We start from the raw sequence: 20,112 nt of genomic DNA, 5'->3' as shown, positions 1-20,112 counted from the left end.
TCTTTCTTCTAGCTGGCTTGGCTTGTTCTTCCTTTCCATGTTGCGCTGTACCAGTTTTAGAACGCAATACCAACTCTCCCAATCCTCAACCCTAGATAATTGAAGCAGCAGAAATTTTCACCTTGGGAAAAACTGTGTCAATGTGGTTTCATTGTGATATGATAGTCAATGTGACTATCATAAAAAGAACATAGTTATTTTGGTTAGTTAGTTACTTAGTTATTAACTTAGTTATTTGGCCATCTTACTGTTGCATACGCTCATATGCAAGCCTGTTTTGTTGATGACACATGCATATTTTATTATGTCTTTCATGTTATGTCACACTTACGTATGTATAAAATCACCTGACTTCCTATCATTAAAACTAGTTGAAAGTTTGCGCTTGTGTCAGTCGTTTCCCAGCCCTCGTTTCAAGTGGTGCTCAAATAACATTTATCATTGATATAACAAACTATACTCGTCTACCTACCGAGCTATGGAAAGAAGAATGATGGGTGTAATGTTAAGGAATAAGAAAAGAGCAGACTGGGTGAGGGAACAAACACGAGTTAATGACATCTTAGTTGAAATCAAGAAAAAGAAATGGGCATGGGCAGGAGATGTAATGAGGAGGGAAGATAACCAATGGTCATTAAGGGTTATGGACTGGATTCCAAGGGAAGGGAAGCGTAGCAGGGGGTGGCAGAAAGTTAGGTGGGCGGATGGGATTAAGAAGCTTGCAGAGACAACATGGCCACAATTAGCACATGACTGGGGTAGTTGGACAAGTATAGGAGAGGCCTTTGCCCTGCAGTGGGCATAACCAGGCTGATGGTGATGATGATTCGTCTACCAGACAAAAAATACCCTACCGTGGTGTGTGAAGTATTTGCTTTATGTGGAGTTCAACACTGGTTGGGGGTGGTTGTTCAAAACTCCCACATCGGACACGCTTTTGATCTCACGGCCACACATTGTCGCGCTCAACCGCACCAAACACCTCGCAAACCCAGTGGGGGAGACAGCGCAAGGTGGCGGATAGACCTCATTGGATAGCAGCTGCGCAGTCTGCAGTCAGTGAGGAGTGTAGTCGGTGTGATGTTCACATCTGCCGTGTACCACATGCTTTCTAATGATGAACTTCAGTCACAGCACACCACTAGCACCGTGCTCTCTCACGTTTGTATGGTCGCGATGGCAACAGTATGTATGAAGAATTTATGAAGCGGAAGTGCAAAACTCTCTTGTTGGAAGAGAAGGCAGCCATTATAAAGGCTGTCGAGTCCAGTACAAAGAAGTCTTGGGTTTGCACAAGACTTTAGCATCACAGTCAGCACATTGTCCACTATATTGGCCAGACGGGAAGTGATAACAAATGCTGTGACCCATGGCGTGAAACACCATGGGTCACAGCATGCTATGCTATGCTTAACTTTGTTTTTTGCCACCAAACTGTACGTCGCTTATACAGCCTCTTGATCAAGGCATCATTAAGGCCTTCAAGGCAGGCTACCGCAAACGCTTAATTGATTGCGTACTTCTTAATATGAGTTTGCAGGGAGAAACAAAAACGACTTGTACACGGTTACTGAGATGCTGCAAGCCGTGTGGATGAGCATTTCTGCAAGCACTATAGCGAACAGCTTCCAGCATGCCTTGTGCGAGGTGCCACGCATGACTCTACTATTGCTGAATCTGATGGCATTGTCGCCGTGGAAAAAAATGTGGCTAAGAAAGTTCGTGGAAGACGCTCAGTGACGTGAGTGTTGATGCAGCCGATGAATTGTTCTGCGTACGCCAACACTGACACCAACACGGTGACTACAGAAAAACCGATCGACGACGGTAATGTGGCAGATGTCATGGGACGAATCAACACAAGCGACGACAAAGATGACATGGGCTCCTATACGCACAAGTTCAACTTGCCAACGTCGTCACAGGCGCTTGACGCGGCTGACCTACTGCGCTGTTTCTTCGGTGCTCATGAAGACAGCGAAAATGGCATCAACGTGACAATCACCACTGAAAAGGAAGTATTTCACTTGCGACACCTAAAACAAAGGAGCATCGTGGACTTCTTTCCTGCAAGCGTTAGCAGAAAATAAAGGCAGTGTGTGCTCTGAACGAACCAAACATCTGTCCTGCATTCAATTTTCATCGCTTAGTGGTCGCGAAGCGGTATGACAGGCTGCAAGGCAGTCTTTTTCTTTGCATGCTTAAATTTGTGCACCTCACCGGGCATACAGTGCAGTAACTGGCTATAATTGATAAAACAACATAATGTATATAACTAAGTAATTTTGCCTTCCCCCCTCAACTTCATTACAACGAGGTTCGAGTGTATTGAGTCAGTTTATGTAGAATGTTAAAATGCCCTCGCATAAATCTTGTAGCATAAGTTCTGTGCCAAGAAACGACTTAGTTGCAGAGAAAACTGAAACTGAGGGGGCAGCATTCCTCTACTGCAATTCAAATCACCCGTGATGAGCGAGGCAATGTGACACAGCATTCACTATCAATATTTGTCACCAGTGGTAAACAGTGCCTGACAGCTGTTGCTATTAGGCGCTACTGTTTTTTTGTGAACAACAAAAAAGGGTGGCCAGAAACCAATATGCTGCAGTTAGGTACATTGACAAGACCAAAACAAAGCCTATAATAAACATGACCTACCGATTCCCTTTAATTGACAGACCTTGTTGATGAAATTGTTGATGACCCTATAACAATACTGCGGCTTAGAATGCTGGACTCCATTGTAATGATTTAAGGTCATGACACCACATGGACGTAACATTTCCTGTTCCTTGCAGTCAGCATTAGTTCTGCAAACCAGCAGAAACAATGCTGAGCTAGGTGATATCAAAACTATCAAAACATGAGAGCATGGACAGTACGGAGTTGAGTGAAATGAAACTTTCAAACCACACCCAATGTTGTGACGGGTAAAGTCAATGAACTATTCTGAGAACTGAAGTGGACACGTAACATTTTCTTCCATGTTAAAATGCAACATAATTATGTTTTCATCAGCAGTGGTTGACTATAGTGACACAATTATGATGAGGCAGTCCGATGTCACAAGTATACTACTTGAACGTCTTGTCCCTGTCGAGTCACAAATCGTGTCCTACACGTGCCTTATTTTCTCACTAACAACAGCTCTGTCCTCTAAAATATTGATGACTTCGATGTTTTCAAGTACCAATCTTAGCTTAGCCTCAGCTTCACTTAATATTTGTCTTCAGTGTTTCTTTTAAGGGCCCCTCACTAGGCCACACAGCAAATTTCGGTTATACGCTAGAAGTTGTTACATGCCCTCTTGGGAGCATTCCACCGTGAGAATTTTTCAAATTGGCTTAGTAGCCGAGACAGAAATATTTCAGTGCAGCGAACTGATTATTTCAGGAGGCGAGCATCACCACTAACAAGGGCACTCTCTCCACTTGGCCCGTCTAGCCTTCGCAAATGAAATCACTTCCCTGCGTTCTCCCATACCGGAGCTGGAGGATTGCATGATGCATACGTCACAGGCTCAGCCTTTTCTCTCTCTCTCTCTCTCTTGCTGCGCAACACACTTCCGCTGACGGTTGCGTGCACAAGCTATTATGTTTGTCTTGTTTTGCGGAGCGCAAGATTTTGCGTGCTGTGCACGAGGACACCTAACTAGTGGTATAAGTCAGTGCTACACAAACACTGCAGCAGACACAAGTTGATCACAGAGCATGATCGCGAACTGGAACACAGTAGAGGATTACATAATTTTGCTCTCAGCGTGCGCAACTGCACGATGTGAGAACAAGCAGACGAAACGGAAGTATACATGTCTCTTGCTGTGGGGTGAAGTAAAACAAAAACACGTGGATATTCGGTTTATGTGTTTTATTATTTCTCTAAACTTTAAGTCGTCTCCTGAAGCAACAGATTACAAAATTACAGACGTAGCCTTGAATAATTTCCTAAGTGTCACATGTCCCTATGAGCAACATCACAGCATATACATGTACGTAGGCACACTTGCTGATGTATGACATCCCCGTCTTGGAGCACAGCGCCCATGAGAAGGGCAAATGGCGTTTAGTTTGAAATTTCAGCTCTTTCCACAGCGTGTACCAATGTAATTCTTAGCAGACACGATAGTGGGCACGCATTGTATGCACTATGCTTGGCAGCTCAAAATGGCCAGACCTAATGAGGGGCCCTTTAAGCAACAGTCAAACATTAACCCTTTCTGTAACAAATGATGGGAACATTTACTTGCTGAAAAATGAAACACATCCAAAGTGGCTTTGGCTATCGATGAAGTGCTGGAACGGAAATGCCTTGAATGTAGGTACTTCCTTTAGTTCTTGAATGTGCTATGCTTGACTTTAAAATGGCACCTCAACTGACCACAGCCTTGCACACAATATAGTGCCTTTTCCACGTACATGGTCTTGTAGGTGCAGAAATTGAGGCGTCTTAGGCAGCAGGCTTTTACCAACCAGCCTCAGACCCTGAGACTGAAAGATTGTGTGCCCCGAGTTGGCTTGCCTTTTGGGCAGCCATGGCCCCGGCTGGACATTGATTCCGTGAGCTCTGCTAAGCAGACACATTTTAAGAACAGCAGATGCAATAATGTTGCTTATTTCACAGAAGCCTTCTGTGTTCGTCCAAGACATGATCATGTACATGTTTCCATGCAGGAAATGAAAAAAAGTAAGTTAGAAGAGATAGTGTGAGCAGTGAAGCCTGCTTTCTGTTACAATGTCAAATTATTTGTTTTATAAGCAAACATGCCTTTTTCACATAAATTTAATGCATGGCTTTGTGCTGAAGCCCATCTGAGTCATTTGCACAAGTATTTCTTTACAAGTTTGTTTGTTTTAATTGCTTGAATTGTTTCTGAAGGATTAAAAAGCTTTCCTTGTATTTTCTTTTTTCAGACAAATAACCCACATACAAACACTGTACACAGACACAGTGCTGCCATGTCACACAATGCTGAGGAACAGCATCAACGCAATATAGAAAGACTCCTGGCAAGCTACATAAAAAAAAAAAGAATAACAGGAACATAGTCTGTTCACTTCGCATGCACCTTCTTTATGAGTTCACTGTGCAGTTCCATGCTCATGCAGTGCCAGTTCAGAAATTCAGCTGCAGCGCAACACTAAGGCTTTCTGGAAATTAACACAAAAGTGTCGATGTGGTGCAGGTCTTTTACTTCTACATTCACATCTCGTGCCTTTCGTTCCTAGTGCTATGGGTTTGCCTGTATGATGAAACTTCACAAGGCCAAGACAATGATATCAATTCAGACGTTAAACTCGCCAAAAAGCCCACCAAGTGTAAAACACAAACGGGCATGCACACAAGCATCAGCGTTTGCAAGTGCGTGCGTGTGTGTTGGGCCTGAGGTGAAGCTTTTGCCCTTTCTCTATGACACACATTGATGGAGCCGGCCTGAAAATACGAAGTTCTAGCCCACGTACGGTGGCTAGAACTCTGTATCGCTGGCAACGCGTCCGCACAAGTCCAATGTTAAGAGGTGGCAGCACATCCTTGCACACCTGAATGCATGATTGCATGAATGCTTACCTTTGCTTTGAAGAAATTTTTCGTTCTTTTGTCACCTGCACCCCGTTCATCTTCCTGCAGAATAAATCAGTAAAACAAGACAGTGTTACAGCAAAGTTACAAGTATAAAAGTACTTTTTGTTCTCGCCATGCTTCATGTACAAGGGCAAATCAGAAAGTCTTTGCCCCTATTTTTTTTTTAGCTAAATTACGGCTGTGAATGCGAAGTCAACATATCCATTCCCAGCGGTAGACCTTTCTTGGACGGGCCCGGCCTCATCTGCCGGGCTGGTCCAAGGTAGCTCCATGGCACAGCACCGCTGTCAGTTGTTGAAGATGACGGTTGTGCTTCACACGTACACAGCCTACTTGCAATGAAGTGCGGCAATCAGAACCACTGACAAGCTCTGGCCATTTCACTGGGAAAGCCTGGACATCCCACCATACAGTCCGGACCTCGCCCCTAGCGATTTCCACGTTTTCAGTCCGCTAAAGAAGTTCCTGGCAGGACAGCGATTCACGTGCAACAATGAATCCAAGACAGCAGTCCAACAGTGGTTCCACAGTCAGCCGGACAAATTCTACCACAGGGGCATCTCAAATTTAGTGCTGCAATGGGACAAATGTCTGAACCGGTCTGGAGACTATGTGGAAAAACAGTGCAAGGTACATAGAATAGTACATATATTTGTAATTACCTGTATGCACCTTATTTTGGCTAATAAAAAGTAGGGAAAAGGACTTTCTGATTTGCCTTTGTAATTCACTCATATATTGAAGGATACAAGTGAGAGAATGGCACTTATTAAAGCTTTTATTGCTTTGTAAACATTAAAGAGGCATCAGAATGATGATATAGACCAGTGCACACAATACAGTTTCATGAAGGACCTTCAAAAGATCAAGCCTCAAAAAAGGTTAGAGGCTTTAAGTAGAAATACTCAAGGGCTTGATATGCTGCTGAACTACACCAGAATCTATGGGAAAAACAAACACCTGTCTGGCTCACAAGAGTGAACAAGTTCCTGACCTTGATTCTCTTATACAGGCACAGATGAAAAGTAACTGTGCTTATGCATGACACAAGACCGCAATGCCTTGTTTGTTAGCAGTTGGATAAAAATCTATTGAGACAAGAGCAATATTTTCCACTGTAACTAGCTTGACCAGCTTGGATTAAAAATGCATGTCTGTCTTGTGGGGTCTTAGGTCTCACAGGAGTACCGACCACCGCGTGTTCGAGCTTAGCGAGCCACAGGTTCGCGTCAGCCGTCAGCCTCTAGCGCCACTGCGCGCGAGCGCAGGCCGCAAGGGGCTACCAAGAGACGCACGCAAGAACACAGCATTGCCCTAAGTTAGCGGAAACCATTTATTGTATCCGGCGACACCCGACACTGCACAAACGCCCTGTCCCGGGGCGGCGGGGACCCAAAGGGGTCCCACACCAAGGGTGGATAATACAGTCAGGGGCGCCTGTAGCACGTCGCTGTGAGAGCACATGCTTGAGCTGGGACACACCGCTAGGAAAAGTCCTGGCGGCTATGCTACTTGCTCTCGCAATAACTAATGGGCCAACTCGCGAGAGCTCGGGCAATCTCCTTCGGCTTGGGCCTCCGATAAGTGCGGCTCAGTGTGGTACGACCTCACGCGAGCACTAGGCACCCGTTCTTCAGCTTAGCGTCGAGATAAGATCAACACGAGGTACGCGCTCCCCGCACAGGCAAAGGCACCGTCCGTGAGCTGTCCTAGTCACAAAGGTGTCGGCGAACGAGAGGAAGCATGTACGCACCGGGTGCCGTCCCAAGGAGAAAGAGGCATGCTACCGTCACGACTGTAGCCACCAGGGGCTGCTTCGTGACATCACTAGCTCCGCTCTCACCGCGAGCCATCGCGAGTGGAGCGCTACCACTGACAACTGGCTCGGAGCAAGGAGGCAGCGTGGCTTAAGGATTGCAGAACATAGGTGAAATGCGCCCACGCAATGGCGCGTCGAATTCCCCAAATCCCCACAGACTTCATCATTAACTGGTAAGGCACTCCCTTGAAGGGCCCCAAAAGACCTGACACTTCTTTTTACAGATTTTAAATAAACACGTGCATCGCATACAGTACATTGTGACAATCATCTTTCGCAAATATGACAATGCTATGTGTGACGAAGAAGCCATGAATTAAAAAAAACACTCCTGTGCTCCTTTTGGGATTTTACTGTTCTTCGCACGTTGTGATGCCAGCAGGGTGCAGCGCATGACATAAACAAGGTAAAAGCTGTCAATAGGTCATTTGATGATGAAAAATAGGGATGACATGATGAGAGACGGCTGTGGGTTCTGGGAATGGAGGAGGGCTCGCCCACTGAGCACGATGAGGCTTCTTAAGAAAAAAAAATTTAATTATGGGGTTTTACGTGCCAAAATCACTTTGCGATTATAAGGCACGCCGTAGTGGAGGACTCCAGAAATTTCGACCACCTGGTGTTCTTCAACGTGCACCTAAATTGAAGTACCATGGGTGTTTTCGCATTTCGCCCCCATCGAAATGTGACACCAGTTTCGAGACATAAATTCCCGAACTTTGCGGAGAAATGCATTGGCATTCCAGTTAATTTGTTACCAAAATGTCGTTTCATGCACTGAAGCTCGCAAGTAACTGGAACGCCCATGCATTTCTCCGCCAAGTACAGGAATTTATATTTCAAAACTGGTGTCATCTTGAAAATTCGTTTTAAGTGGATCCGCCTTGCGAACTCCATGGCTAGAATTTGTAAATTGCAAGATGGGCCATAATGTAATTAGTTAAAAACTTAATGAGTGAATTTTTAATAATTAGTAAATTTTGCATTTCAATTTTTTTTTAAAGTAGCGTCCGCCGCTTCGAGTCGACCGGCTCATAAACTAGAATTGAGCTATCTGCCACAGGCAACCTTTAAAAAAGTTTGAAAGTGTTCGCTGAAACGCCCTGTGTATGTATATATATATAGCTCTACACTGCTCGAAGTGTCTCCCCATTTCTGAGCATAGGAAATAGAAAGGCTGGGGTTTGAGAACAGATGTCAAAAGTTTCAACTAAATAAAAAGGCTGTTTTTTCCAAGAAAGGGGAGACCCCAAATCCAACGGCTTCTCGCATGCGTGCACTTTTTTCAACAAGTGCCACACCCCTGCTTTGGAAAACAAATGGGCGAAAACACTCAGAAAGTAGCAACATTAAAACATAAGTGGGGATAGGCATTATGTGTAGAGCTGCTCACCGTGGCAACCTTGACAACTTCTTCCTCACTCTGGAGCAAGAGTAGAGCCTCTTCCTCGGGCAACTCCTTAACAGCCAGGCTAAGTCGACCCAGGCTCTGCATACCTTCAGAAGGTGGCGTCGGAGAAGCTCCACCTCCTTTGGAGACAGTGGTCCGAGGAGTGGTCTCTCCCGCAGCTACACCCCCCGATGGTGAAGGTGTGGCCTGTGTGCCAGTAGGTGTCACGTCCTCTTCAGCTCCATCAGTACTGCCCAGAGCAGTTGCAGCGTCCTGTACCTGAAGTTTTTCGGGATGCCGTAGCTCCACTTGCACAGCCAGAGGGTCAAAGAAGCTCAGTTCACCGGGTGCCAGCCTACTGCTTGTCGAAGAGTTGCCTTGCGTCGGGGAGCAGGTACCGTCCAAAACTGGCGATGCTTGTTCTGGTGTGCAAAGCATGAGAATGCAAGAGAGGATTTCAGGTGCACTTCTTCAGCTACAGACTGGCAAATGAAGTACAACACTCAAAGACAGGAAGCAGTAGTAAATGGCGTACAGAAGCTAAGCATCAAAGCAAGCAAGAAGTTGTGCCTTAAGGGGTCATTAAGGATTAAATACGTTAGACTGGTAGATTACTGTAGACACTTGTACAGGTAACTTCCGTTAATTTGACCCTGACTAAAGGCCCTAACAGGTGCCTGTACATATTTATGGGCCTGAACTTTCGTTATTTCAGTCCTAAAATTGGCATTCGGCAGATAATTCAAACTTCACCAGACAGCACGCATATGCCTGACCCCTATGGTGATGCCATTAGTAACAGCGTCTGTATCTGTGAAATTTAGGGAACAGTGACTGCATTGAACCCACGTCTTCTCCCATCAAAAACACCTATTTTCGGCCTGCCGTAGGAAGATTTTCAAGCAATAAGCACAACTCACAATGTCTGATTACAGTATTTAGCTGATTCTAGTGCACAACTTTTTTTCCCCGGAAAATTGGGCCGAAAATTGCCTTCGCAGTGCAATCAAATATGAAACCATCTTCGCAGTATTTATATGCTTTACCGCACAACATCTGTGTATTGCGGCGAAGCTGACTTGAAGAAACTGGTCACCATTGCACAACACATATCAGACCCTTTCCCAATTTTCTTGCTAAAAAAATGAGTGTGCATTAGATTTATACTTTGTTTAGGAGCTTTAAAATTATTTTCATGGTAGCTTTCTACTTTGGACAAAAATAAAGTGGGTTTGTGTTTGATTCAGGGGTGTGTGAGAATAGGGCAAATACTGCCAAATAAATCAGTGGTGTGTTTTGGAGTTTTTTTTCTGCATCTTGTTTAATTCAACCCACCAGATAATTGAATAAATTTTGTCTGTCCTGTCAGGCTTGAATTAACGAAAGTCGACTGCATAAGGGCAGCGCCATTTTTTTGATGATGGTAATGAGGTGTGGCACTTAGACAGGAGCAGTGCATTTCACTTTCATCTTTCTGGTCTTGCGTAATCCCAGTGACATCTCTGTACCAATAGAACCAAAACTATTGTTTACATAATGCACTTGCTTGTCCATGCTTACATGCCACACAACTGGTGCCTGTCAAGTCTTCAACTCGGTCACTGTTAGTGTCCCAATCTCTCAGGCATAGTTTGGCATGACGCTCCAGCATACAGTCATCCTCCATGCCATCCATGGTGTTAATGTGTGCGACTTCACAACAATGTCTGAAGACCCCGCATGCCAACCACTCGGAATGGAAAAGCAGACAAGATTTTTTTTTTTAATTTGGGGTTGCCAGGGGGGCAGACTGCGGCTCTTACGTGAGTGCGACCCTTACTCAAGCATATACAGTACTCTTTCTGAACTCAACACACATTTGCTTGAAAGACACATTAGCAAAAAAAAAAAAATTACGGTAATTGAAGACTTTTACAACCTTGTCAATTCGAATCTTTCTTTCACCAAAGTGTACAAAAGTTTTCAGACAGAACTCACACTCATTTCCAGACATAAACCTTCTTAAATAATTAACAATTCCCAGACCTGATCATTCATTCTGCAGTTCATGGTGACACATAGAGCTGCTTTAACTCTTTAAGGCACCAGTTACAATAGACTGTCTATTAATGTGTCAAATTTGCATAGATTTATTCTAAGGCAATCAATACTCCCCTGCAAAAAGACAAGGTGGTAGGATGAACGAGAAGAAAGGGGGCTAATCGAGGGGCCCGTTTTTATTAGTCGTATCATATGAAGCCAACAAACACTGACACCAAGGATAACATAGGGGAAATTACTTGTGCATAATAAATTAAATAAAGAAACAATAAATTATACGGAAATGAAAGTGGATGAAAAAACAACTTGCCGCAGGTGGTGCACGATTCCACATCTATGGGAACGATCCCATGTGGGATCGTTCCCATTTCCCCTATGTTGTCCTTGGTGTAAGTGCTTGTTGGCTTCATATGAAGGTAGTAGGATGGTACTTTGTGCATTTTCTGATGAGTTGCTATAACTACAGAATAATTAAATATATTGTACAGTGTGTAATACAGTCGAACCCGTTTACACAGAATTATTCTGTATACCGAACAATTTCTGAACAAGGTATAGTTACAATGAGTATAGTAGTAGCCACATGGAAATTGCACATTTTGCAATATAGCTCAATACAAAGTGAAGTCGTCCAAGGTGTCTAGCCAGGAGTAGCTAGGAGTGAACGCGCACAGGCAAGCATACGTGCGGTCTGACCTTGATTTGCATGGTTCGAGGCTAGTTGCGTGTTCAAAACTATAATCGAAATTAGCAAGACCCGATGGCTACGACACTGATAAGTAGTGTGGCCAAAGTTTCATTCCTATGAAGGTGCGGCCAAGCATTAGCAGATAGTCTGCAGTAGTGCCAGCCAGTCAGTCAGGTATATATATATATATATATATATATATATATATATATATACATACATACATACATACATACATACATACATACATACATACATACATACATACATACATACATACATACATACATACATACATACATACATACATACATACATACATACATACGTACATACATACATACATACATATGTGTGTGTATATATATGGGCATGTTCAGATAAGAACGGTAATCGAGGTCCCTTGACCATTTTTTGTTTTCAATGAAATTTTTATATCTGATGGGCAAATGTGTCCACACAAAGGAATGAACCTTAGTTTTGCAAGGAACTTCGTAGCTTTATCGGAAAAAAATCGTATGTCACAAGCGGTGGAGAATGTCGTTTTTGCCACTTCGCAAAGTTGCAAGTTTGGAGCCTCACTGCATGCACAATAATTTCTTTCCGCGCATAAGTACTTTTTCGTTACCTCTTTGCAACGTGTACTATACGAACGAATAAAAAAACTTTTTTTTGCTGTGTAAATCTTCTAAATAAAAAATCGCAAACTTCGTTTCCGGAGCTATGCGGTGCAAAAAAGGCACTTTTCAGGGCAGCCTCAGGGCAAGATGCATAAAGATCTCCACACTGAATCTTTTTCTCAGTATTTTCCAGCTACTTTTACTCACTTTAGGAAAGTTTTGTAGTTCTACACTTGACAGATATTTTTCAATATGGCCTCAAATTTGGCCGAAGTTCAAAAATGTCAAAAAAGTGACAATTTTGCCTTGGATTTTAAAAAAATCATCATCATCGAATTTCATTAAAATTTGCCTGAATAATCCTCAATACTCGATAATATTAGGGTACCAAAAAAGTGTTGCATTATATTGTTTTAAAGTATGAAAATTAATACAAAACTGAGTTCACGATTTCAATCCCTACGATTGCTCAGTATTTTCTCTTAGGATGCGCTATCGTGAGAAGCTGGATTTAGTATTGTCTTTTTGTGGGTAAATTTTAAACGCTACAGTTGCTGAGTTCATAAGTGTAATTTTTAAGTGTTTTTTTCTCTTACAATCAAAGGTCTAAAGCTCCTATTCGCTTTCGCACTCTTCTAACAGTGGGACTTAAATTACTGTAAACATATTTGAGAACGTTACCTTGGAGTGACGTGTGGTTAGTGGTCGTTTACGCAAACATTTATTGCACCCGTCGCTACTCTCAAGATGCCTTTAACGAGCTGCCGCCGCTCCATGGATGAACCGCGCTTGGCAGCCGCTCCTATAGCTATATAACGCCCGGCGCGACCCCGAATTTCATAGCACCACGTGTGGCACCACCGCACCGAGGCTTTAGCCGCCGCTATCATCTTTCCATCGCAACGCACCGAACGCCTGGCAGTTATACCTCAGCCTTGGACCTTCGACCGAGACAGGCCCGATGAGCGGATGTTGTACGGATCTCGAGTTTCGCGTGTCGTTTTGCAGGCCTGGTAGAATGTGGGGTCGTTTTCTGTACTCACGTGGCTTCTCTGCGCGCGAAGGCTCCCACGACAAGCATACTCGGTATCTCAGTCTCAGCTCGTACGCCAGACCGAAGCAGCGTCAGTGTCGACGGCGGGCAGCCTGTGTTAAAAATCCATCAATCTGTCCATCTCATTTTTTTGGAAAAGCAGCCCTGAGCCCTGCATCCGTCACCTGCTCTTCTGTCCCACGATAATCTTCGGAAGCGGTGAGCTTTTGCATTCATGAAGAGATTTCCGCGGCGAACGTTTTGTGCCGACTACTCAAAAAGGCACAAACAGAGAATTGAAAAAGGACGTAATTTTCGCAGTGTAAAACCCTCAATGTCGCTGCTGTCAAAAAAGTCCTACTTGCCGAAGAAGCTCTCCGAGTACGAGAAAGTGACTTCATCTATCAGAATTGTTACCGTCGGTTCAAGGAAGACATAGATAATATGCAGGCAGAGTCAACCGAAACATTCGAAGAATTCCGCCCTGGAGAAGAAATCGTAGAAAATTTAAATTCCAGTGTCAGCCTTACCTCCGAAATCTCGCCCCTCAAGCCACCGAGCGCTCTAAAAAAACACCTCAGACTTTCCTATGCAAAGCGAAAGCAGGAAGAGGTGGCAAGAGCTATGGTGATGAAAATACGATCAGGGATACAGGCAGCATATAATATCCCAGAGACTTCGCGTGCGTCACAAGAAAAGCGTGCGCAATGCAGCAGCTGGGAAGACAACCTACATGCTGCCTACAATAGGTGTACGTCCTTTCAAGAGCATTGCCAGCTGCTGACACTGCTACCACGCAACCTAACCGTGAAATATGTGCAGGAAGTTATTCCAGAGGCAACGAGGTACGTTATTCAAAAATCAAAGAAGATGGTGGATGAAGAAGGCGTATGGTCAACACAGGAGCGATATACAAGATGTAAGCTACAACACGAAGACATTACCACCGTTTTAGAATATTACACCATGGATGAACTCGATTGCTCTAGACAGACACCGAACAAAAAGGATGTTGTGAGAATCTAAAAGAAGGGAGAGAAGGAATGGGTACCTAAACGGTTCATGACACGGTCCTTGCGAGAAGCATTCCGCCTCTACAAGCAAGCTCACCCTGCCTCCCAGGTTGGCCTCACAAGATTCATAATCTTGCGTCCTACGTGGGTGAAATGCTCGCCACAGTGGCAAGTGTGTGTTTGCGTGTGCTGTGCAAACTTTCAGTTGTGCCTCGTGGGACTGCAGAACGCCTCCGGAAGGTCGCTTTCTCCCGATGATATGCAGAGTTTCTGCGTATGCCAGGAACCTACTGCGTCATGTTTCCTCAGGAATTGTGAGCACTGTCCACAAGATGACATTTTCACTTTGGAAAATTTTGATATGAGCAACGAGGACGAGGTGTTGATTGCTTCATGGGAATACGGTGAGCTAGTTAAAGAAACTCTGACCACTTCATCATTTATGAGAGAATTTCTAAGAATGACCATGAAATGGATTCCCCACAACTATATCAGATCTGTGCAAGCAAAAGCAATACATGAACAAAAACAGAGCTGCGAGAGAGGTTCAATTGTTTTGCATTTTGATTTCGCCGAAAACTGCACAGTTGTGCTTCCAGACGCAGTACAAGCGTACCATTGGCAGAAGAAGCAGGTCACCGTGTTTACCTCCGTTGTCACGTCAAGAAAATCGACTCGGAACTACGCCGTTATTTCCGATGATATGTCTCATGATTCAGCTCATGCATGTTTGGCTCTGTCGAAAATCAAAGCACACCTCGAAGACAACGCGCCAATCTACACTAAGGTAACACATGTGAGCGACGGGGCTCCCGCTCACTTCAAGAATAAATATCAGTTTCATTAGCTACAACGCAGTGAATGTCAAGAGACGAAATGGATGTTTTCGGCCACTGGACACGGCAAAAATGCTTGCGACGGCGTTGGTGAGCTTGTGAAACATCGAGCATCACACCACAACTTGCGGAAGCCTGCAAGTGAGGCCATACAAACAGCCAGCGGCTTCGTTGACCCAATTCAAGGAACGCTAAAGAATATCACCATTCTGGAGCTCCCACAGAGGGAGCTTGCAGACTTTCGCGAAATGAAGAAAAAAAATTATGGGGTTTTACGTGCCAAAACCACTTTCTGATTATGAGGCACGCCGTAGTGGAGGACTCCGGAAGTTTCGACCACCTGGGGTTCTTTAATGCGAAATGACGAAGGAAGAATGGAAAACGCAAAGAAAGTGCCTGGAGTTCAGACGCTCCACATGTGGAAGTACGTTCAATCAAATGAAGGCAGTGCATCCATGTGGCCTCCACCGCTGCTTCGGAATGGAAGTGACTGTGATCTGGTTTGTGCTTCGGGCTGGACAATATACTGTGCGCATACCGAAGTCAACTGCTGCCGTTTATTTCTTGTTACGATTTTCTGAATTGCAATCTGCAGATAAAGCGGCATACCATTTGTAAATTGTGTCCCGATTAAAACTCCTGCTGATTAAAAACCTTGCAGATAAATTGTCCCCCTCAGAATACGACGTTTTGTCTCATGACAGTGCCCAGTAGAACCATTGAACACAGAGGCAAACAGATGCAGGTGCGGACACGTCGGCTTCAGTAACACATTAATATTCATTTTTATATATAAAACTTTTCTAAGCACCGATAAATGATCCAATATTTTTAAAGAATCGAGTACATACCAATGTAACTTAGGATGATAAATTAGGCAATACAAAAAACGTTTGACCGCCGCCAACCAGTTCTTGAGACATCAGGTGAAATAGCTAATTTATTCCCATTTTGACGCATCAAAAACGCCGCTAACAAGCGAGTAGAAGCTCTACAAACATTGAGGATCGTGCGGATATTGTGGTAAATAAAATTTAACCAAGTTCAGTGAGTGCTAAAACAAATTTCTGAGAGTTGCTATTTCTAAGAGGCAGTAAAAAGCAATTCTAGATAACAAAAACATGAACTCAGTTTTGTATTCATTTTCATACTTTAAAACAATATAATGCAACACCTTTTTGGTACCTTAGAATTAACGATTATTGAGGATTATTCAGGCAAATTTTAATGTAATTCGACGATGATGTTTTTTTTTAAATCGAAGTCAAAGTTGTCACTTTTTTGACGTTTTTGATCTTCGGCCAAATTTGAGGCCATATTGAAATATATCTGTCAAGTGTAAAACTACAAAACTTGCCTAAAGTGAGTAAAAGTAGCTGGAAAATACTGAGAAAAAGATTAAGTGTGGAGATATTTACGCATCTTGCCCTGAGGCGGCCCTGAAAAGTGCCTTTTTTGCACCGAATAGCTCCGGAAGCGAAGTTTGCGATTCTTTATTTAGAAGACTGACAGAGCGAAAAATTGTTTTTTTATTTGTTCGTATAGTACATGTTGCGAAGAGGTAATGAAAAAATACTTATATGTGGAAAAAATTTATTGTGCATGCAGTGAGGCTCCAAACTTCCAACTTTGCGAAGTGGCAAAAACGACGTTCTCCACCTCTTGTGACATACGATTTTTTTACGAGAAAACTACAAAGTTTCTTGCAAAACTAAGGTTCATTCCTTTGTGTGGACACATTTGTCCATCAAATATAAAAATTTCATTGAAAACAAAAAATGGTCATGGGACCTCGATTACCGTTCTTATCTGAACATGCCCATATATATATGTATGTATGTATGTATGTATGTATGTATGTATGTATGTATGTATGTATGTATGTATGTATGTATGTATGTATGTATGTATGTATGTATGTATGTATGTATGTATGTATGTATGTATGTATGTATGTATGTATGTATGTATGTATGTATGTATGTATGTATGTATGTATGTATGTATGTATGTATGTATGTATGTATGTATGTATGTATGTATGTATGTATGTATGTATGTATGTATGTATGTATGTATGTATGTATGTATGTATGTATGTATGTATGTATGTATGTATGTATGTATGTATGTATGTATGTATGTATGTATGTATGTATGTATGTATGTATGTATGTATGTATGTATGTATGTATGTATGTATGTATGTATGTATGTATGTATTTGAGTGGGCTAGGCTGCAGCGGCACCGGTACCATGTTTCATCGCTGCTTGTTCTTCATGCAGTTCTTCGGCTTCCTTGCTGTACTCCCCCTTTGCAGCATCATATGGCTTGGAACTGCTTCATCTGACTTGGCTCCCTTTGCGGTCGAGCACGTGGATGTCATCGAGTGCTTGCCCAGGAACTGCTCTATCACTACCATATGCGATTACCTTGGCGTGTCCCACTTCAACCTACAGCATGCCAGTCACCCCGATGTCCTGTCCTTTGACCAGCCAATCATCGACAACTCTCCGTCTGTGACGTCAACAGCCGACGGTATAAATGTCCAGCACGTGGATCGACTTTTCAGTGGGCTAGGCTGCAGCAGCACCGGCACCATGTTTAATCACTGCTTGTTCTTCATGCACGTATGTTACTATTCTGATGCCGAGTGTATCCGATCTGATGATCGCATTCTGCTGCTGCTCCCTTGCCCACAACATCTTGTATCCTGGTGCTCGCATGCATTGTATTGCGCAAGTTGTCTCCTCTTGAGCGGAGATGTGGAAATCAACCCTGGCCCGGGCCCTCGGTCTAAGTCTAGGCGTGGATCCAGTTCCGCTCTCGATGAGAATGATGATGCTCGCCCTTCCTTTGATAGCCATGACAAAAACGACCCTTCGGTATCTGAAATGCTCTCTAAATTATTGGAGGTGCAGACTCAGTTGGCATGTGATGTTGCAGAAATTAAGTAATTTCAACAGTCAGTTGCGCGTCGCTTTGATGTTTTAGAGTCACGTGTTCATGCACTAGAATCCACTGCTATGTCCAAAGACTCTAGTTTACTGTGTGATTTACGTGCTGAAATAAATGCCTTGACTACTAAGGTAACGGACTTGGTCTTAAAAAATGACAGTCTTGAAAATCATTCTCGTAGAAACAATCTGATAATACACGGTATTACTGAAGTAATGGATGAAAACGCTACCACCCTGATGACTGCAGTTTCATCTGTGTTTGCTAAGCACCTGAAGACTAGCTGCCCTCATATTGAGCGCTGCCACAGGCTCGGTAGAACACGCACTGGTTACATTCGTCCCGTTATTCTAAAGCTTTCTAACTTCAGCGACAGAACTGAGGTTCTAAGGAACGTTTCAAAACTCAGTGGCTCAAATTTCGTCATTAAAGAAGATTTCTCTTCTAGGGTTCGGTTAATTCGGAAAAAAATCTGGGACGCATCAGCCTCTTTTCGGGACAGCGGTTCTGTTGTGAAGTTAAGATATGATCATGCTTTCATTAACAAGGTTCGTTATAACTGGGGTGACAGTTCAAACTCATTAGTAATGGCACCTGCTCAACGTGTTTCTTCTGAGTCTGGCCATTTGACTTCCTTTCCATCCACTTCCTGAATCCATCCCGGTCGTTTTGAGAACCTTGTTGTCTTGAATAGAAACGCTCGTAGTATTGTTAAAAAATTTCCTGATTTATTGTCCCTTATATCTATTCATTCCCCCCATGTTATCGGCATCACAGAGACTTGGCTGCACAATGGTATTTACGAATCTGAGTTCACTCCATCCGGTTTTGTTGCCGTGCGCTTAGACAGGATTAGCGGTACTGGTAGTGGCGTGGCACTGCTTATCCGGTCGGATCTACGATTCTCAGTCTTGCCTTCTCCTCCAGAAACAGAATTCGTGTGGTGTAAAATTTACCTTCATAATTGGTGTATTGTGATTAGTGTTATATATCGTCCCCCCGGCTCTACTCTTGATGTTCATGCTGTCGCAAATTTCATGAGCGAGATCAACATTGCTTCATCGAGTTTTATCTGTATGGGCGACTTCAACGCCCCTGGCATCCACTGGCCATCATTGTCTGCAGTCGGTCGCGACACAGCTATTTGTAAAGAACTAATAAACATTTCTTTGTCCTTTGGTCTCACCCAGGTTGTTCCTAGAGCAACCAGATTAAATTCCGTCCTTGACTTTTCTTGCGAGGTAATTGATGGTATTTCAGACCATAAAGGCGTTTTAGTGTCACTCTCCTGTCCAATTTCTAAATCCCCCTACAAGTTTACTAGTTTTCCTAATTTCACTTGTGCGGACAACTCCATTACTGATGTTTTATCTCAACATTTCGATATGTTTAGTGCACTTGCAGACAACCAGGACATCAACTGCCTTGCTAATTACTTTGAGCGTCTTGTCAAATCATGTATCGAGCGTTTTGAGCCCATTAAAACTAAGAAAAGAAATTCTAACATTCCATGGATGACGCGTGATATCTTGCATTTGTCTCGTCGCGTTCGAAGGTGAAGGCGTTCCAGAAGAGGCACTGATCCCATGGCGTTGGATAAATTTTTAAGGCAAAGAAAGCACTCAATCTTAAGTTGCAAAATGCCAAGGATTTCTTTTTTCGCGTTCGCCTGCACAATTTGTTAAGAACTAACCCACGAAAATTTTCGTCTTATATATTACCTCGCGACGCTTCATCCACTTCTTTCAGAATAGATAATGACGTCATCAACGACCCGGTGGTGATATTCGATGCTTTCAACAAGTATTTTCAATCCGTGTTTGTTTCTGATAAAAACTTTATCCCGACACTTACCAATATAGTTTCTTCTGAAGCAATCAGTGACGTTGAGATAAACTGCGAAGGCATCCTCAACCTTATATTAAACCTGGATGTTAAGAAATGCACCGGTCCGGACGGGATACACAACGCATTCCTTGTTCGTTATTCGTTGTGGTCATCAAAATATCTGTCAGTCATATTAAGAAAGTCCTTATCATCCTCTACTGTACCTTCTTCATGGAAGTTAGCCAAAGTGCTCCCTCTTTATAAATCTGGAGATAAGCAGTGTTTGTCGAACTACAGGCCAATTTCA

The 20,112-nt window shown here is 43.3% G+C and overlaps 1 protein-coding gene across 2 annotated transcripts in view; it reads right to left on the bottom strand.

Moving 5' to 3' along the window:
- Positions 1 to 20,112, bottom strand: part of Gapvd1 (GTPase activating protein and VPS9 domains 1) — a 177,401-nt gene that overhangs the window by 48,939 nt on the left and 108,350 nt on the right. The window contains exons 13-15 of one of the 2 annotated variants that reach the window (XM_075693922.1): positions 9,069 to 9,211; positions 8,793 to 8,996; positions 5,566 to 5,619 (exon numbers count right to left, since the gene is read on the bottom strand). In XM_075693922.1, the coding sequence (XP_075550037.1) occupies positions 5,566 to 5,619; positions 8,793 to 8,996; positions 9,069 to 9,211 (401 nt within the window). Of the gene's footprint in view, positions 1 to 5,565; positions 5,620 to 8,792; positions 9,212 to 20,112 lie in introns of both variants that reach the window. The other variant, XM_075693916.1, reaches the window with a different exon arrangement.

The sequence above is a fragment of the Dermacentor variabilis genome, chromosome 1 (assembly GCF_050947875.1).
Source record: "Dermacentor variabilis isolate Ectoservices chromosome 1, ASM5094787v1, whole genome shotgun sequence".
In the NCBI taxonomy this organism is placed as follows: Eukaryota; Metazoa; Arthropoda; class Arachnida; order Ixodida; family Ixodidae; genus Dermacentor; species Dermacentor variabilis.
Note: the sequence above shows the minus strand (reverse complement) of the source record. Positions and strands in the feature narration are given on the sequence as shown.